The following is an 18,428-nucleotide window of genomic DNA, read 5'->3' as shown; positions in this document are numbered from 1 at the left end:
AGGATCTGTTTCAGACAGACGTTAATGAATAGTGGCAAAAACCTTGAACTTCGACATACTCGGTTAGGGAAGTTCTCTTGATACAAACGTCTTGCTTCAGTACTATTACAGTAGTGTTCAATTCCATAAATTAAATGCATGTCAGCTAATTCGGAGTATGAATAATGTCTAAAATTATCTGCCATTATTTCAAAAGTTAACACAACACAAAAACAAAGTGAAATGTTTACAAATAACTGGTTAATAGATTAAACAAAAAACACAGCGCGGCTACAGTAGGCCTAACTTACAGTTTATTTTTTTGTTCAACAGTGAGCTAAGATATTTCTGAAAATAATTTTCAGCTGATAATTTCTTTTAAATATTTTCTTATTTAAAACAAAATAAATCAGCTGTTTTGGAACAACTGTTATTAAAATCCATGTTCTATTTGCAATCAGCTACAACCTATGAGTTATTAGTTCTCTCCTCATGAAACAGCAAATTTTTGTGGTGTAATGTACTACATAAGAATACATTAATTCAACTTTTATTCAAATTTAGTTAACACAGTTTACATAATTCTTTTCAGAATTAAATTCTCTACAATTTTTATTGCGAAAAAATATTTGTTTCCTGGTCATTAAAGAAAGTTATTGGGCATCAAACGTAGAGTCTGTGTTTTTCTACTTAGATTTTTTGCATATTTCAATTTTTTTCTCAAAAACTACTCACACTACAGCTTCCAGACTAGTTTTATTCAATTTTTCAGATATTTTTCAATAAGAATCCAGCATAAGTTTTTCAAAAACCAGTCCCCAAACAATTCAGCATCGGTGTATTTCACCAGAGGAACTGAATTCCGGGCGAAATCTTTCACTCTGTATAGCTCGCTAATGAAGCGTTTATGGATATATGTTTATGAGAACTTTTTTTCTTATTTTCACCTCTTCTTTAACGTATTAAATTATTTTACCATAATTATGAATCACTCTGTATAATAGCATAGGTACATTTGAAAATGTATTTATTGTTACCAGAGAAGAACTACTTTCCGAAGTCCATGCAGTCAATGCAATTGTATTAAGTAGGCGCCTATCAGCAAATTATTATCCGAATCTCACCTTGCTTCTCATAGCTAGAATAGTTGTTATGTTGCTTTCAGAGCAGCTGTTGGTGGCAGCGGCTCGCAGCAGAACGTTCGCTGCTTCCTCAGTCCTTCCAACTGCCAATAACCATCTAGGAGATTCAGGAATAAACCTACCAACATAAATAATAGATGCCAAAATTTTAAAAAATCTGGTATTGGTCACAATAATAAACATAGTTATAAAGGTAAAGTTTGGGAATAGATCTTCCAGTTCCATTCATTTTTTTCAGGAAATAATAACATAGGCTAAATAATTTTTGATAGCCTTTTAGGTATTTCGCTTCTTCCATTTTTTTTCTTAATTTGAGAACTAAAACTTCTACTTTAGAGAGGAAAATACCTCAGATTCAAGAAGCCTTATCTTGTCTGGGAAATTCATCCAAATTCATGTTGGCCTAAATAACTTTCTTCTGTTGATTGATCAATACGGTAACTGTATTCTAAACAAGAAAAATACAGTTGTACAACCATCAATTGTCATGTGTATAATTCATAATAACTTTCCAAGAATATGACATGTATGATCTATGAAGCAATCATGAAGTTGTAGTACGGCACCTCCAAATGTAAGAAGAAAATTCGCCTGGATTACAAGTTGTATAGGAAGCTCTTTACTATTCTCTCAAATTGAAATTTCTAGGTCAAACTTGAGATTTTTATTATACTGTACTACAAATAACACTTATTGCATTGGTGGTCTCTTACCACCAATAGAAAATGTATAGTCCCGACAATAAAGTTATGATGAAGTTGTAGTCTCTCCAGTCGCGATAATAGTATGAGACAAGCGCCATTACACCGACTCCGATGCCAAATGGCACTTGATACAGAATTGAAGCAATCGTCCTCCATTTACCTGATACGGTCTCCATACCTGGAAAACGATATCGAGAAACTCCATTAACGACTTAAGAAAATTCGAAGAGCAAGTTCCAACTCTGATTACAGGAGGTCATTAAAAATCAATTGCTGTGATGGGACTGTACCGTACCACTTGAGTGGTGGAAACTGTTCATATTAGAATAACAATAAGCAATGAGCGGGTGTATCGGAAGAAATCGCAATGAAAATGAATTTCTGAATTTAAAAATGAATGGATAAAACATTGCAAGCTGTCCAAAGAAATTCATTTGTTTGTGATAAGAGTTTTACTGCATGAAAACATTCAAATTATAGATTCATACTATTATAATAAAACGTGGTAAGATGTAACAATCAAAATTCACTACAGGAAAATTATGTTCAATTGGAGCCATTGCATCAAAAAAACTATAACTGCTTATCTAGTTCAAATCAAGTGAAGTTTTGAAAGTGTTCCTTACATAAAACAAAACTTGTGACCATCGTTCCTCCGGTTGCTACTGCCAGAAGAAATCTCAAGCCAATAAACACATACAGCCACGGTACAAACGTAGATGCCAATGAGAGTACAGTTTGTAAAAATAAGGCGCACATCAATGGAGTTTTTCTCCCATACCTGTCGAGAATAAATATTTCAATTGAAGAATCTATAGAATAGGCCCAATTGTAGTAATGTAATCAAAAACAGAATGAAGGTGCATTGAAAAAATATTGAAAGAAATTATTTTTATATTCTATATTTTTCAATATTGTACAAAGAAAATGGAGGAAATTATTCTTGTTGAAGCGCATTAGAAAACATTTTATTTGTAACTCAAAGCAGTAACAAAATAATTTGATTTTCATAACAATTGCTATAATAGAAGAGAATACAATTAATTAGATTGATTAATGAGAATGGAAAAGCATTTTAAGAAAGAGCGTTTCTACCAGCTGTAAGAGTAGGCTACTGTATCTACAACACAAAAAATCTGACTAGGATGAATAAATTATAGTCTTACTTCTGATACTATTGCGATGCCAATAAACTTATATAATTCACTCTCAAATTTCAGCTCTATTCATCTTGACAACTTAAATTTTTTTTTTTGGAAAGCAACTTCAATTAAAAATATTTTGTCTTTGATCAAGTATAAATTATTTCAATTATGGTACTCTGAAGTCACATTGGCAAGAAATAATTACATAACTGCTATAATTGCGATTGCATTTTTCCTTCGAAGAGCTAATGGATTTTTCATGGAATCATACATTAAACTACTGTAGGAATATGTAGATGTAGAGAATTATATCAGAATATGTAGATGTAGAGAATTATATCAATATAAGAATACCGCACCTCGGTTGTAACAACAGGAAATTGTAGAACGAAACAGTGAATTAAAAGATATTAGATTATTATTTATCACAAGACTTTGACTTACTTATCTGCAAGTACACCAAAAACTAGATTCCCTACTAGAATACCAGCCATCACTGATGTTTGGGTAAAAGCAGTCAAGTACTCTCTATCACAGACCAAATCCCACTGGAAAATACAAAATTTCCAATAATAATATAATCAGGATGCAGATTGAATCATAATTGCGTAAAAAAATCCATTTCAAGCATTCTATGTCGAAGATGACACTTTCAGTCATGAGATTTACTCGTAGAAAGTAAGTCAATAGATTCTTTCATACGTTTTTTTTGAGTTGGAATGAAAGAAAAAAGCTGAATTTTGTTGAAAAAAAGGTAAAAGGCATCAAGAAAATAACCAATAAATCCGATAAATTATTTCTTTCAATGAAAATTTGTAACGTAAACATTTCGACAACTAACAATAATAACCACCATCTATAAATATATATATATATATATATATATATATATATATATATAAAAGCGAAATGGCACTCACTGACTGACTGACTGACTGACTCACTCACTCACTCACTCACTCGCAGAACTAAAAATCTACCGGACCAAAAACGTTCAAATTTGGTAGGTATGTTCAGTTGGCCCTTTAGAGGCGCACTAAGAAATCTTTTGGCAATATTTTAACTCTAAGGGTGGTTTTTGAGGGTTTAAAGTTCGTCTTTTAGCATGTATATTCTTCTTATTCTCTTAATTTTAATTGAAAAATGTCCATACCATATTATGTTGATATAGAACTATAATCTAGAGAGAGTACCTCTTCGAAACATTTGTTAACTGGTAACTGAATTAATAATTTTGTCAGGTTGGCATTAAGTTGAGTTGACTTTGGTAGTTTGGCACCAAGTTGCCTCACCAGGCCCGGTTGCACAAAAGCCGGTAAAATTTTAATCCTGATTAATTTCATGTGAACCAAATCAGAGAAGACCATTTCAAGAAGATGAATCTACTGGAATTAATCAGGATTGAAAAAAGCGTGGCTTTATGCAATCGGCACTGAGTACCTGATTGAATTATTACAAAAGTTCAACAGCTGAGTCATAATTTTGACACGTCCCACACACATGAACTCGCTCACTCACTACCATCATCAACAGACGACGATATAATTATTATCAACTGTTTTTCCAAGGATGAATAATAATTATCCTTTTAATGTCCATCAGCGAGTTTTCCCAAGGATGAGACCTAGTGCGATCGAAGTTTTATATTATAAACCTATTATGTTCTGATTTTCGTGAGAATCGTTAGAGCCGCGTTTTCGAGATCCGGTGAAATACAAACATATAAGCATATGAACAGAAATTGATCGTTTAATCTATAGGATGTACGAGGTATAGGTACTCTTTCATCTTTGACACGTATCTACTGGACTCACTTGAAAATGAAATCAATGTTGGAAGATGTTGAAATTAAATTCTTCTTGAAAAAGGTACTTGGATTTTTTAATTTTTGGGTTTATTTCTTGATAATGAGAGTTGCCATAACAAAATGAGATGGTAATTTCAGTATAATATTTGTAAGCAGACGGCCTTACACCAATTATGTAACGGGGGAAAGAAACTATATGTAATATGTTTTGGTGGTTATAAAAATGAAACAAAAGGTTAACAATCTAGTATATAATTTACCGTAATGAATCTTCAACATATATATATACATTAAAACAATCACGATTACTCCATTATAAGGAGACAGTATTAAAATAAAATTAATGGGGAAGCTACTCGCTGCTGCTAAAGATACAATCTTTGTGGTTATGATTAATAAACGAAGAAAACTCAGAAAGGATAACACCTACCTTGAAGATGGCTTCCCCCTTTGGCATTCACTTTGGTTCACTATGGTCACTACGACGTTAATTATTAGTTAAAAATCAAAATAACTGATCTAGTGAAATGGGTTCAGATCCCGTCTTATTCAATAATACAATTCTCTTTAAACTGCCCGAACTGCGACAGGAAAACTGTATTATAAAAAAAGAGCAAAATCTACCCTTTTCACCAGAACAGCCGGACTTTACTGTCAGTCCTAACGAACGAACTCTCCCCCAAAAGCTAAACTTTGGGTATTAATATAAACTCAGTCAATGCCAAACATGAAAGCCATTTCAAGTACATATTTCCATCTGTCGCACAAGCAGCACGTTTGTTATTTGAAACAGAGAGAAGCTAACGTTAATATTGACAAAAAAATGATAAAATAAACAATCTTTCTGTCGATGACAAAAGATTGTTCAAAGACAAAATACTGTTCATTGAACTTTTAATTTAAAAACTCTAAAATCCTGATCAATATGAGATAAATATATGATTCATATGTCCCATATGACCAGGTGACATATTATGCCATCTGGAAATTATTCTTATGAAAGTCATAATATGAAATGAAAATAATAAATTTGTATAAAATAATAATTTTTATCAGTAGTTTGCCTCAAGTGTGTATAGTGTTCACCAACCTGAGTAACGATAGTCTCACTAAATGTCGACTTATCAAAATGCCATGCCGTACAAGTATCACCATTGAGTTTCCAGCAAGCCTCATTATTTTTGCTCTGGAAAGAAAATTATTACATCATTCATAAGCATACCAAGATTACATATTACTGGAAGTTTGTTATATACGTGTAGATTAATTTCAATTTGAGAACGTTTTAATGAGAATTTGACCTACCTTATGATATTCTTTAACATATTCTGTCCTTCAAAACTGAAGTTTAAATCTTCAAATATAAGTATGGTACGAGTACAGTAACTATATTACCCAGTAATCAGTTTTCAGTAATATAGTTACTGTAGGTACTGGTATCAATCTTCCACGAACAATAACTTCAATATCGGGGGACCGAGCTTTGCTCTGGAGTGTAAAAGCATAGAAAATTTGTAACGAAAGATTGAATTTATAGTTTATATTTATTCATTCATTTTCTCAGTCGTACAATTATTTTTACAGTTATATGAGGAGGCACAACAGGCTTATGCCCAAAACTGTTCCTTTTCAAATTTAATTTGTCCAAATCAAAATCTAGGTTAAGCTACAATCACTCATCAAAATAACAATTTATTCACACTTCAAAAAACAAACACATCATCAATTACAAATAGATATACTATGAATTCGATTTAGAATGATATACTATGTTTGCTACAATATTTGTTAATATACTATGTAGGCTATCATAGTATGGTAGCCTATGGTAGCCATAGTAGACTAACAGCATCTAGTTACTATTTTAGACTTTCTGAGGTGAACATGTTTTCTAAAAAAAGAGAAATAAACGAAAATAATGTTCCTCTTGCTGAATTTTTCTTCTTCTTGTGAGATCAGCTGGATGATCCCACACACATGCACTCGTTCACTCTCTTCCATCACGGTGTCGACAGATAAAAAAATGTCCAGCAGTTTTTCCAAGGACTTATTTATCCTTTTAATGTCCTTCAGCGGGTTATCCAAGGGTTGAGACCTAGTGCAATCGAATCTTCATATCATAAACCTACTGTATTCCAAATTTCGTGAATATCGTTAGAGCCATTTTCGAGATCCGTTGAACCCATATAACCACATAACCATATAAATAAATAAATAAATAAATATATATATATATTATATATATATATATATATATATATATATATATATATATATTTAAGCTTTAGCTTAAACTTAAACTGTGCAAATGGCCCTTAGAAACTTACATTAGAAACGGGAATTTTCGGAAACTGAGTTTCCTTCCTCAACCGAGCAGTGAGTGGGTCACAGTTGAGGAAGGAAACTCAGTTTCCGAAAATTTCCGTTTCTAGTGTAAGTTTCTAAGGGCCATTTGCACAGTGCAAGTTTAAACTAAAGCTTAAACCAAATCAGATTTTTTTTTGGTTTAAACTAAAATTCCGTTTGCACAGTATCAGTTTAAACTCTGTATTGAGTTTAAACTCTCGGAAAGTTTAAACCTCCAAAGCAGGAGGTATAAACCAAATAATTTGGATTAACTTGACATCTGTAAAGATTTGATGGGGAAACAGCTTATAGTAAATTATTTTTCGACGGTTTTTTTTAATGCTTCTGTAGATGATAATTATTATTAATTTAGGTTATAGTGAATCATTATTTGAATGTAAAAATGATTGTAATGGAGGAATTGATAGAAGTTTTCAATGCGATTGATGAAGATTACTGCGAAGAAATTTTGAAACTGAGAAAAATTGGGCAAAAAACAAATAATTAAAATTTCTGGGAAAGAGAATTTTTTAACGGTTTTGCTTGAGTACAGCAACTGTCAATTTAGTATTCTGATTAAATAAACCACTTGATAGAAATTGAGACAATTTTTAACAGTGGTCTTTGATTAGAAAACATGTTTTTAATAACACATAACTGAGATCTATTGCTTTCGAGAGATTTCAAATAAACGAGGAAGACCATAGTAGATTCAAGCGTAACAAATTAACTTTTTTATCTTACATTCTAAAATATATTTTCTGGTGCTAACTAAATATGAGTTTTTAAAGAATTTATTGATCGCTTTTCACTTTTAGAACCGTACAGCTTACAACTCTGTTGATTTTGAACAAGAACAAGAAAATACTAAAATAGTAGCTACATAACCCCAAATTACTGATGGTTTGTAAACAAATAACAAATTTCCTGTAAAAACAGCCTTCCTAATATTATAAACGATGACATTCTATTACCAACTTAACGCTAAACTAGTTTTACTTAAACTGGATTAGTAAATGCACTGAGAAAACCGATTCAAGTTTAAACTTTCGGATTAACTTAAACTCGATTAACTTAATCGAGTTTAGCAATCTATACTGTGCAAATGGCCCTAAGTGTTTCAAATCTATTTATGTCTTGTGTCTCCTGTTTTAATTTATATTACAAACTTTAAAGTATCTTCTGTTATGTGTTATATATATATATATATAATATATATATATATATATATATAATATTAAGCTAATGTATAGATACAGTACGGTAGTGTATAGTAATGTATAGGCTGAGGTTCACTATTTGTAAGTTCATCAAAGAGAGCGAAATTCAGACATTATTTTCAAGGTATTTTGTGCACGGAGGTGCTGATGAGGACCTATATATGTATCCATGTCTGAATTATTTTCACTAGATCTATATATAAGCGAAATGACACTGATATTCATTCACTCACTCACTTTTCATTCATAATATACAGAACTAAAAATCTACTGGACCAAATACGTTCAAACTTGACGCACTCAGAACGGATTAGAAAAATCCAAAGGTATGCCCAAAATCTACGTTTTCCCAGCGATTTTTTGCGGTTTCTCAGCTTTTTCAAGAACTTGACAAAAATTTTCAAACTTTTTACTCACAGTCAACTGACGTATAAAAATGTTGTATCGAGAGTATCTTCGAATAACGCTCAAGTTCCGCGGTTTTTGTGGGTTTTCTATGCCTCCTCAAGAACTAATTTTGAGATTTGGTACAGAAGTTCAGGGTCTAGAAATTTTGTCAAGACAGGACTTCAGTATATTATAACGTCAAATATACGTTCAAGATGGGCAGTTTTACTGCATTTTCCTGAGTTTCCTAGCTTTTTTCCTGCGTTTTCTCACATTATTCAAGAATCAATTTAGAGAAAATTTTCAAACTTCGTACAGAATTCCAGCTAGGGTCTAGAAATTTTTTCATGACAGGACTTCAGTATATTATAACGTCAAATATACGTTCAAGATGGGCAGTTCTACTGCGTTTTCCTGAGTTTCCTAGCTTATTTCTGCATTTTCTCACATTATTCAAGAATCAATTTAGAGAAAATTTTCAAACTTCGTACAGAATTCCAGCTAGGGTCTAGAAATTATGTCTTGTGAGGAGAATTCAAAAATTACGCCCAATATATGCACTTTCATAGCGTTTTCAAAGTTTTTTTTAGAGGGTTTCTTTTCTCAAGTTTTTCATTGAGTTTTAAATGAATTCTTCTACATTTCTCTAGCAAATAAGTCAATTGAGAAATGACTGAATATTTTCAAATTTTGATAAAAATAAATATTTTAGCAACCCTGCACTGATAATTCAAAGAAAACTGGTGATTGAATCGAGCATGTCTCTTTTGACTATTTGACGGAAGGAGAAACGCTCAAATTAAAAATGCAAGTGAGCGAGGCGTGCCTGCCGATTCTATTTCTGGATGACCCAGCCGGGGGTCCGAGGGGCGGAGCCCCCTGGCTACAAGGATACGGCGAACGAAGCGAGCCTGCCGGCTAGTGTTGAAATAAAGGAGCTATTTACAATAACGTGAGAATAACTTATTATGAATAAACAGTACAATTAATTTGTACATTATTCTCCTTTATCAAAAAACAATAATAATGATATTAATAAAGGATTAATAATACCGTACTCATGTAATCAAAATTCGTAAGGATTGACAACAGACGTATCTAGATACACTTCACCGGTATACACCGGTTGATGGTGAACATAAATGCTACATTTTCGTTTCTGATAAGAAACAACAAAGCAGAAAAGACTAGTCACACTGGACTATTGTCTCACTGGAGAGATGAACGCTTATCTCATCACACCTGTTGCATGAGAGACGATAAGAAATGATTCATAATACATATATAGAGGTGCACAGTTTTTGGTGTTATGTAGAAGCCGGAGAAGAAGACAGACAAGGTCCTAGTGAAAGTGCCGGTGTTTCAAGGCAAGAAGACTGACTGAGAGAAAGCCGCGAGCGTATATGCTTTTTTATATTATTTGATTTGGTTACGAGGAAGTCACTGAGCAGACGGTACTCTTTCGTGAACTGACGGTACTCTGCTCAGAGAAAGTAGAATCAATTTGAGATTTTGGTCACTGGTATAAACATGTGTCACGATTTATGTAAGGTTGATATTGTACTTAATCCAGAAAGTAGGAATTGTGTCATGACCACAATATGATGATGCTTTGTGTACAAGTTCTATAACTTGGAAAAAACTTCAAGATCTGGAAGTGGAATGATCCCTATGTGGAATGTAGAATAAAGGTTCCAATACAGTTATGTATGACGAGAGAATGATGAATAGGTAGTAGCCAGTGACGTGGAATCCAAGAAATCGCACGAAAAATACATGTTTGGAAGATACACGAAGGACGAGTACCATAGTGACAGTTCCTATCTGAAAGGAGAGTTCTCTTTGGAACTTCTCTCTCATCTGCTAGTTGGTTTTGAGATTACGCGTCAAATGCTCTGTTATTCTCTCTTCAAAACTGCGTATTGGGGAGAGTTCTTCTGTGGACATTCTATTGGAAGAAACAGTAATCTTGAATAAATAAATTTCAAACAAGTAAAACTGATAAAAATCCAAAACAAACAATTATAAAAATTAATGTTGAAAATTATGGAAAATATATACTTTCAATTTGTCTTTAAAATAGGTCAATCAATGCACTTCAACCAATAATCGACTAGACTAGAAACTAAAATACTGTAATAAAGTGGCCAAGGAATTGATCTCTTATAACTTTATCGTTGAATTGGTGAGACAAATCAAACTCTTGAATGTCATTGAATCAGATTACTTTCAAAAAAAAAAAAAATTAAAATGTAAAGAAACGTTAATAATATTCTTTTTTGAATCCTGAGAGACACATCAGTGCAGTACGTATTATTTGATTATTATGTTGTATTACACCATATCTCGCTATCACTCCCTTTCAATTTGGTAGGGAGTTAGTGGGGAGGTTATTTTTAGTATTCTTTCCGAAGAATGGTCATTGATATGTCCAAAGCTCCGCCAATTTATGTAGATGCATAACAATTTAATTATTATCTATAGTTATTATATTGAAAATTGCTTTTTCATATCATATACAGTTCAATAATTATTTTCTTAGGGAAATTCATCTATAATTTTTCTGTATCGTAAGCTATTGTATATAAGTGTATAAGCCAGTATATATTGTTATCTACATAAATAAAGTACTCAATCAATCAATGAATCTTTCTCTCTCTCTCTGGTAGAGAGTTAGTTTTGGTAGAGAGTTAGTGGGGAGGATATTTTTAATATTCTTTCCGAAGAATGAACATTGATATGTCCAAAGCTTCGCCAATTCATGTAGATTATCTATAGTTATTATATTAAGAATTGCTTTTTCATATCATATACAGTTCAATAATTATTTTCTTAGTCTATATTATGTTAATTCATCTATAATTTTGCTTTATTGTATATAAGTGTATAAGCCAGTATATATTGTAATCTACATAAATAAAGTACTCAATCAATCAATCAATTTATCAAGCAACATCTTATTTATGAATGATGCATCTCAAAGCCCAATGTGAACGTACTTAATATTGTGTTTTTTAATTTTGTGAAATAGTTTTTATTTCTTTTGATTAGGGAGGGTTTCCTTGCTAATAATAGTATACTATAAAAAAATGATAATAACAACAGGTTACTGTCAAAACTTCAACTGGAGTTTGCTTTCGAGTTAATGTAATGGCCAGTGGTCAAGAAAAAGGTAACGGTGGTTGCAGGTTATTTGGTTTCAAAATCAGTATCAAAGTATCGCAATGTTCCGGTAGTTGTTACCCATATAAGATATATAATATTAAAAAACAAATGTAGTAGTCCAATTACACTCGTTACAAACCAAAGTCATAATTACTTCGTTAAACTGAATAAAATGGTACTTGAATAGGATGTTGTAAGGTTCTCATTAATGAACCTGCGGTTGAGCCATGCTGCAATACAGTATCAAAAATGTTCACTGCAAGTTGCACCAACGTTTCAAGTCGGTCTATTATTATGAAAGAGAGATAAAAATAAAACCATCATTTCAACAACAGCTTGCAAAAGTGGGCCATGAATTCAGTGCCTGAATCGCATTTGGATTTCAACTGCATTGAAGCACAATGCCTGTGCTTGCATGCAAAAAAGAGCTTCATAACTTTCTTGAGACGATCAGTGTGCCACTTGTTTTCACAGCTAAAACTTAAAACAACTCATCTCAAGTGTATTACAAGTAACCAGTATTTTTCATACTATCACTAAAAACACAAATATAATCAAAATCCATCATACTGATAGATATTGAAGTTGCAATAAAAAATTGAAAAACTAGTCCATTAATTCAGAATAATTCAATATCTTGATTAGGGCAATCTTATTCTAACAGCAAAATAGATTAAATTACAATCTCAAGTTTGAAACAATGTGCTCCTCTCCAAACCCACAAACCTTCATATTGGTAGAAGCTTATCATGTAGATCCAGAACTCATTATGTACTTCAATAATTATTATTATTCGATTCATGTTTCACGTTCGAATTGTTATCCAATCATACTGATTAATCACTACGAGTTTTATCAGGAGTATTTATGAAATATTCTATTTGATAAAGATAACAATAGAGCATATCTGATTATGAACATGACTTTCTACTAGTAACGGATCAACAACATTTGATATTTATGAATGAATCAATGACAACGAAAACATATGGTTTATCATATCATTCTACCCGGCTAGATTTTCGTGTTATCTTAGGGGCAAGATGACGGAGCGACACAGTGGACTCTTGTCCATCAGGGCGACAAATGTGAGCATACTCTGGGTTTGCCTCAATCAATTCAACTTCTTCTACTGATGAATCTTGCTTTGAATTTCGGTTCATTTTCTTCAGCCAAACTGGTCCTGGGCTCATTAGCCAAGATGGTAGTGACTGTCCATTTGTTGAGGATCTCATGTGTAGGAACATTCGTTCATGAGGGGTGCAATTTGTTGTAGTACACAAAAGAGATCGAATAGAGTGAAGTGCATCAGGCAACACTTCCTCCCATCGATTTGAATCAAGTCCTCGTGATCTTAGAGCTAGTGTTATTGCTTTCCATATAATTCCATTATATCGCTCTACTTGACCATTCCCTCTCGGATTGTAAGGCGTTGATCTACTAGTTGCTATCCCTTTTGAGCCAAGAAAGCTCTTCAACTCAGTTGACATGAAGGATGTTCCTCTGTCTGTGTGAATATAGCTTGGAAGGCCAAACATTGATATTAATGAGACCAGGCAATTTATGACTGTTCTCGCAGTCATGTCTGGACAAGGAAATACAAAAGGGAATCTTGAGTACTCATCAACCATCACCAGTAGGTATTTCTCCATGTTTTATCTCATACCCAAGGAACTTCAATGATTTTTTTGAAAATTTACATTTTTCTTCATTTATAGTCAAGCCATACAATTCAATTACTTGTTGAAATTTCTTAAGATTTCTGTCATGTTCTTCTTGATCTGAACCGCAAATGACAACATCATCCAAATAGGCAAAGCAGTTGTTCAAATTCTCTCTTTCTATAAGTCCGTTTATTGTACGTTGGAAGGCAGCTACTCCATTGGTTACTCCGAATGGTATTCGTTTGAACTGATAAAGTTTTCGGCCTACTTCAAAGGCAGTGTAATGTCGTTCATTCTCAAGAATCGGTATTTGATGGTAAGCTGACTTGAAATCTACAGTACTAAAAATGTTGTACTTGGCAATTGTGTTTACAAGATCTTCGATCAATGGGAGAGGGTATGCGTCTAAATTTGTGAATTTATTAATAGTCTGTGAATAGTCTATGTCCATTCGTTTCTTCTGTCCATTGGTTACAATGAAAGGCTGGGCACGCCAACTGGACTGGCTTTCCTCAATTATTCCTTCTGTAAGGAGGCGATTGACCTCATTCTTCATGAATTCATAGTCATCTTGTGGGTGTCTTCTGGATCGGGTAGTTATTGGGTGGCAATCGGGAGTCAAGTCATTGAAAAGGGAACATGGTTTTATCATGGCCTCCACCAAGAGGCAATCTTTCAAGGGTGGTGTGGTTGTAGAATTATTATCTATTACAAGAGGCTGTTTATTACCATTGAATGCTAAACTTATTGTAGAGTGATTCATCAAAAAATCGTGACCAAGTATCACATTGCAACAGCATTCTTTTAATACCAAGAGTTCAATATTGTTGTACTCATTTCCTTTGTACACAATATTGCTATAAACACATGCTTTTGTAGCGGTGTTATGTTGAACAGATGCAAATCTTATAAAACAAGAATCTGATGCAGTTTTAAATTTATTTGTTTTTGCAAATTTTTCATCAATAAAACTGGCAACACTTCCGGTATCAATAAGAGCTGGTGTATTTATTCCATTCACCGAAACAATAATTGTAGCTTTAGAAAGATTACTGGCTATACCAGCTGCAGTAATAGTTGACGTAGTTAGTTTTTCTTGAGCGTTTTACTTTTACACACATGGGAAAAGTGTCCAATTCGGGAACATTTATGACAAGTCTTTCCTATTGCAGGACATTCTTGAGAATTTGAGTGTTTTTTATATCCGCAACGTTGGCATTGAACGGATTTCTTTACAATTGCCTGTCGATTTTGGGTTACAGCATTAACATCTGAGAAAGATTCACTCAAGCTTATGTTTTTATTTTGTTCAACAGAGTTTGTATAACAAGTACTTTTAAAGGAGTCGGCATATGTTTTTGCGGATTCAAGAACACGTGCTTGGGAAACGGTTTCTTGTAGACTCAAATCTCCTTGTTGAAAAAGTTTCTCTTTAATTTCAATAGAACATAACCCTGAAACAAGAGCATCTCTAATATGCTCGTTTTTGTTTTCTTCGGCTGACACTCTAGTGAAGTTACATGATAAGCTTAATCTTTTTAGTTCAGAATAGAAGTGATCAATGGACTCACCTATTTGTTGTTTTGCATTAGCAAGGCAGTATCGTGCATAAATTTCGTTCTTTGGTTTAACGAACATATCTTCCAACATGGATATAGTTTCTTCATATGAAGTATAGCTTTCCACAATTTCGTATAAAGCAGGTGATAATAAGTTTACCAATATTTTCATTTTGTCTTTGGTTGTCGTTCCTTCTAAGAAATTTTCGAACGTCTTTTTCCAATGTTTCCACTCTCTCTCTGCCGTAGGCGAATCTGGGTCGATAGATAATCCTTTGGCTTGAGAAACTTGTCAATATGTGATTCCATCTTATCTTCTTCGTAGTTACGGTTTTCAATCGTTTTTGTCTTTTTCTTTGTCGGCATTTTATTTGATTAAATTGAAATAAGTAAACTCTTCATTTGTAGAGCTTTAATCAAATAAAATTGAACATGACTTTCTTCTAGTAACGGATCAACAACATTTGATATTTATGAATGAATCAATGACAACGAAAAAATATGGTTTATCATATCATTAACATTAGTGAGTTTTCGATCTTGGAGAAAACGTATAACAGTTTTTAAGAGTAAATTATGATTCAACTGTGAATTGTGATTCAACTGAATCAACTAGAACAGGTGATATCAGATACTTGTGGATGAGAAAACTGCGTGAGGTCTACTGTTCACAGAACAGTGCAATAGGATCTGTGGAGGACGCTGAGAAATAGAAGTTATTCACACTTTTGAGCTAGGATGCACGGTTGAAAAGATAAAAAACCTGAAACTTGAAATGTGGGACATGGAAAAAATTATAGAATTACAAAAATTTGAAAATTTTGAACATGTGATACATGAATAATAGCGCTTTGAAGCGGAAGAATGAGCCCATATTGAACCTGATCCGATAAAGTATTGAAAAGTTAGGTTCATTTTAAGGGTGAAATTTCCGAATAAAGGGCCGCCATCTTGAAACGGGAATGAATCAAAAATGTTCAAATTCGTTTCTGCGCGTTGTTTCAAAGTACTTGTATACAACATTTTTTCGAAATCGGACCATAACTGTGACTGTAACTGCGGTACAAACAAACAGACAAACACCGAAACATAGAATTTCGCTTCGCTCATTCAATCATAGAGATAATGAAGATCAAGTAGTTTGAGAAGATTGAAATTGTAGCAGACTTTTCGTAGCACTCTGAATGTGAACAGGTTCAAGTTCAATATTCGACAATCCTGAGCTATTTTTTCATTAACACATCATCAAATGAATGAATAGATTATAATTTGAAATGGAAATATTATGGGAAGTGTTACTGTCTTTTCTGTCTCTGATGAGATGGGTTTTCTAATCAATATAAACTCCATATCTAGAGTTTGTACTCCATATGTTGAATGTGAAATTTCCTACATAAAGTCGTTCCACTGTGATTTCGTAAGTATATTACAGTAGAAGACTGCTGTAAAGGACCCCAAAGGTCAAAAGAGAGCTCTTTGGACATTGAGAGACTCATTGACAATTGAGAGCTCATTTTTGTTTCTAGGGCCTTCAATCTTCAACAAAATACCACGTGACCTAAGAACATGGTCTTCTCCCACTTTCTTCTACAAGAGAAGTAAGAGATGTCTGTTCGAAATAAACGACTTTTGGCTTTTGAGATCAAGATAGAATGGTAATAGATTTATGATGTCCAATTCCATTGTTTATATTTGCACAATTTTATTGTGTTGTGTTGCAGACAGTATTTATGTTATGAAAAAGGTGTGCGGACTATCCTCAAACTATTTCGTGTATATTTGAATAAACAGCTTAATTAAACATACACTGACCACGCTTACTTGATGTAGGCTAGTGGTCGATTAATTTCCGAAAAATGTTTGTGAATTTCTATTATTCTTGGTGGTGGAATTGAATACATCATTTATTAACAGTTCATTAGTGGAATTAAAATTGTTGTTGGATGAAATTTAATTATTTTATTTTAATTTATTTATTATTACATTATTGGTGCAGATCATATCAATCTCACCAAGATTCTTATTTCAATGCATACTTAATCAATAATTAATGATGTGACTTGTGAAATCTCGGATTATGTATTTCTCAAATGGAAATGATCAGATGCATTGGAAATTTTGAAATATTTTATATGGAAATACAAAAAAAAATCAAATTTCTTCACAGTGATCACAATATCAAATTTGGGCTTTTCATAAAAGTGGACGAGTACGCATGAATATTGATGAGTATCGGATTGTTTAAGCAATTTAAAGTATAGAAAGTACTGAAATTAATGATACAAAGTTCTTTCGATTTTATCTTATAATATCCAAGTTTGAAAAACAACCGAAAGTATGGAAAATGCCAAAAAATGTTTTAGAAATAATTTGAATATGCTCAGTACTCACCTTTTTGATGTACGGTGTGATTTCTTGCCAGTAATCACTCTAAATCCTCCAATAGCAATAAATTTTTCAAAACACTTTTATGATCAATAAAAATGATTTTCGATTGACCAACACATATTAACGAAAGTCACTCAATATCTACATTATTTGAATTCATCATAAAATTCTACTAGCTGAATGAGATGAAATAATTTTTTTTTAATTTATGAAATTTAGTTTAAGATGCAATCCATGGTTGTTTGAAATTTCTAGCTAACCGGAGAGCAAACTGCTGCAATCACTTGATGCTTTCCAAAACAGTGTCAACGAACAACTCCTGCAAGTTGTTGAGAGCGCTCCGACTTTCTTTGAAGGCCTCTCTCTCGCGCTCTCTGCTTTTGCAGAAGAGTGGAGAGATGTGAGCAGATCTGTGAGTAACATAGCCACTATAGACAGGAAACTCATAACTCTATAAGGATTATTAATTCCATTGAAGTGATCCAATTACACTTATTCAGTTATCCTAAAGAGTGAACGGACGTGTTTCCAAAAGTAGGCTTCCGAACTGCTAAAATTATAAGACTTGGTGGCTAGGTAAAATCGAAATGCTGAAATAGTGCTCATGAAAGTGCTGGCTACGGAAGATTCTATTCAGGGAAGTGCTGAACAATCATTCTCTAGTGTTTTACAATGTCGAACGATGAGAGATATAATATTATGCTTGAGAAAAAGAATTGGTCAATTCCTATGTAATTAGAATAAGCCCCACTATCAATGGAAATCGAAGGAAAAAGTGAATTCCTGACCCTGAAATGACACAGTCATCCCCAGCAAAAACTGCAGGAGATTCTTCACGAATGTAAGAGATAATCAATCTTCAATATGAGGTGTCATAGGCCCAATCCTATTCAAAGCCTCCTCTAATCCAATGATATTGAGT

The 18,428-nt window shown here is 33.0% G+C and overlaps 1 protein-coding gene across 1 annotated transcript in view; it reads right to left on the bottom strand.

The window, feature by feature from the left end:
- The window catches only part of LOC111059101 (solute carrier family 22 member 13), a 57,306-nt gene that overhangs the window by 23,384 nt on the left and 15,494 nt on the right, over positions 1-18,428 (bottom strand). Inside the window, exons 3-7 of the mRNA XM_039431923.1 lie at positions 5,868-5,963; positions 3,415-3,518; positions 2,452-2,606; positions 1,835-2,003; positions 1,104-1,239 (exon numbers count right to left, since the gene is read on the bottom strand). Coding sequence (XP_039287857.1) covers positions 1,104-1,239; positions 1,835-2,003; positions 2,452-2,606; positions 3,415-3,518; positions 5,868-5,963 — 660 coding nt within the window. The remainder of the gene's footprint in view (positions 1-1,103; positions 1,240-1,834; positions 2,004-2,451; positions 2,607-3,414; positions 3,519-5,867; positions 5,964-18,428) is intronic.

Source organism: Nilaparvata lugens, chromosome 7, assembly GCF_014356525.2.
Source record: "Nilaparvata lugens isolate BPH chromosome 7, ASM1435652v1, whole genome shotgun sequence".
Lineage (NCBI taxonomy): Eukaryota > Metazoa > Arthropoda > Insecta > Hemiptera > Delphacidae > Nilaparvata > Nilaparvata lugens.
Note: the sequence above shows the minus strand (reverse complement) of the source record. Positions and strands in the feature narration are given on the sequence as shown.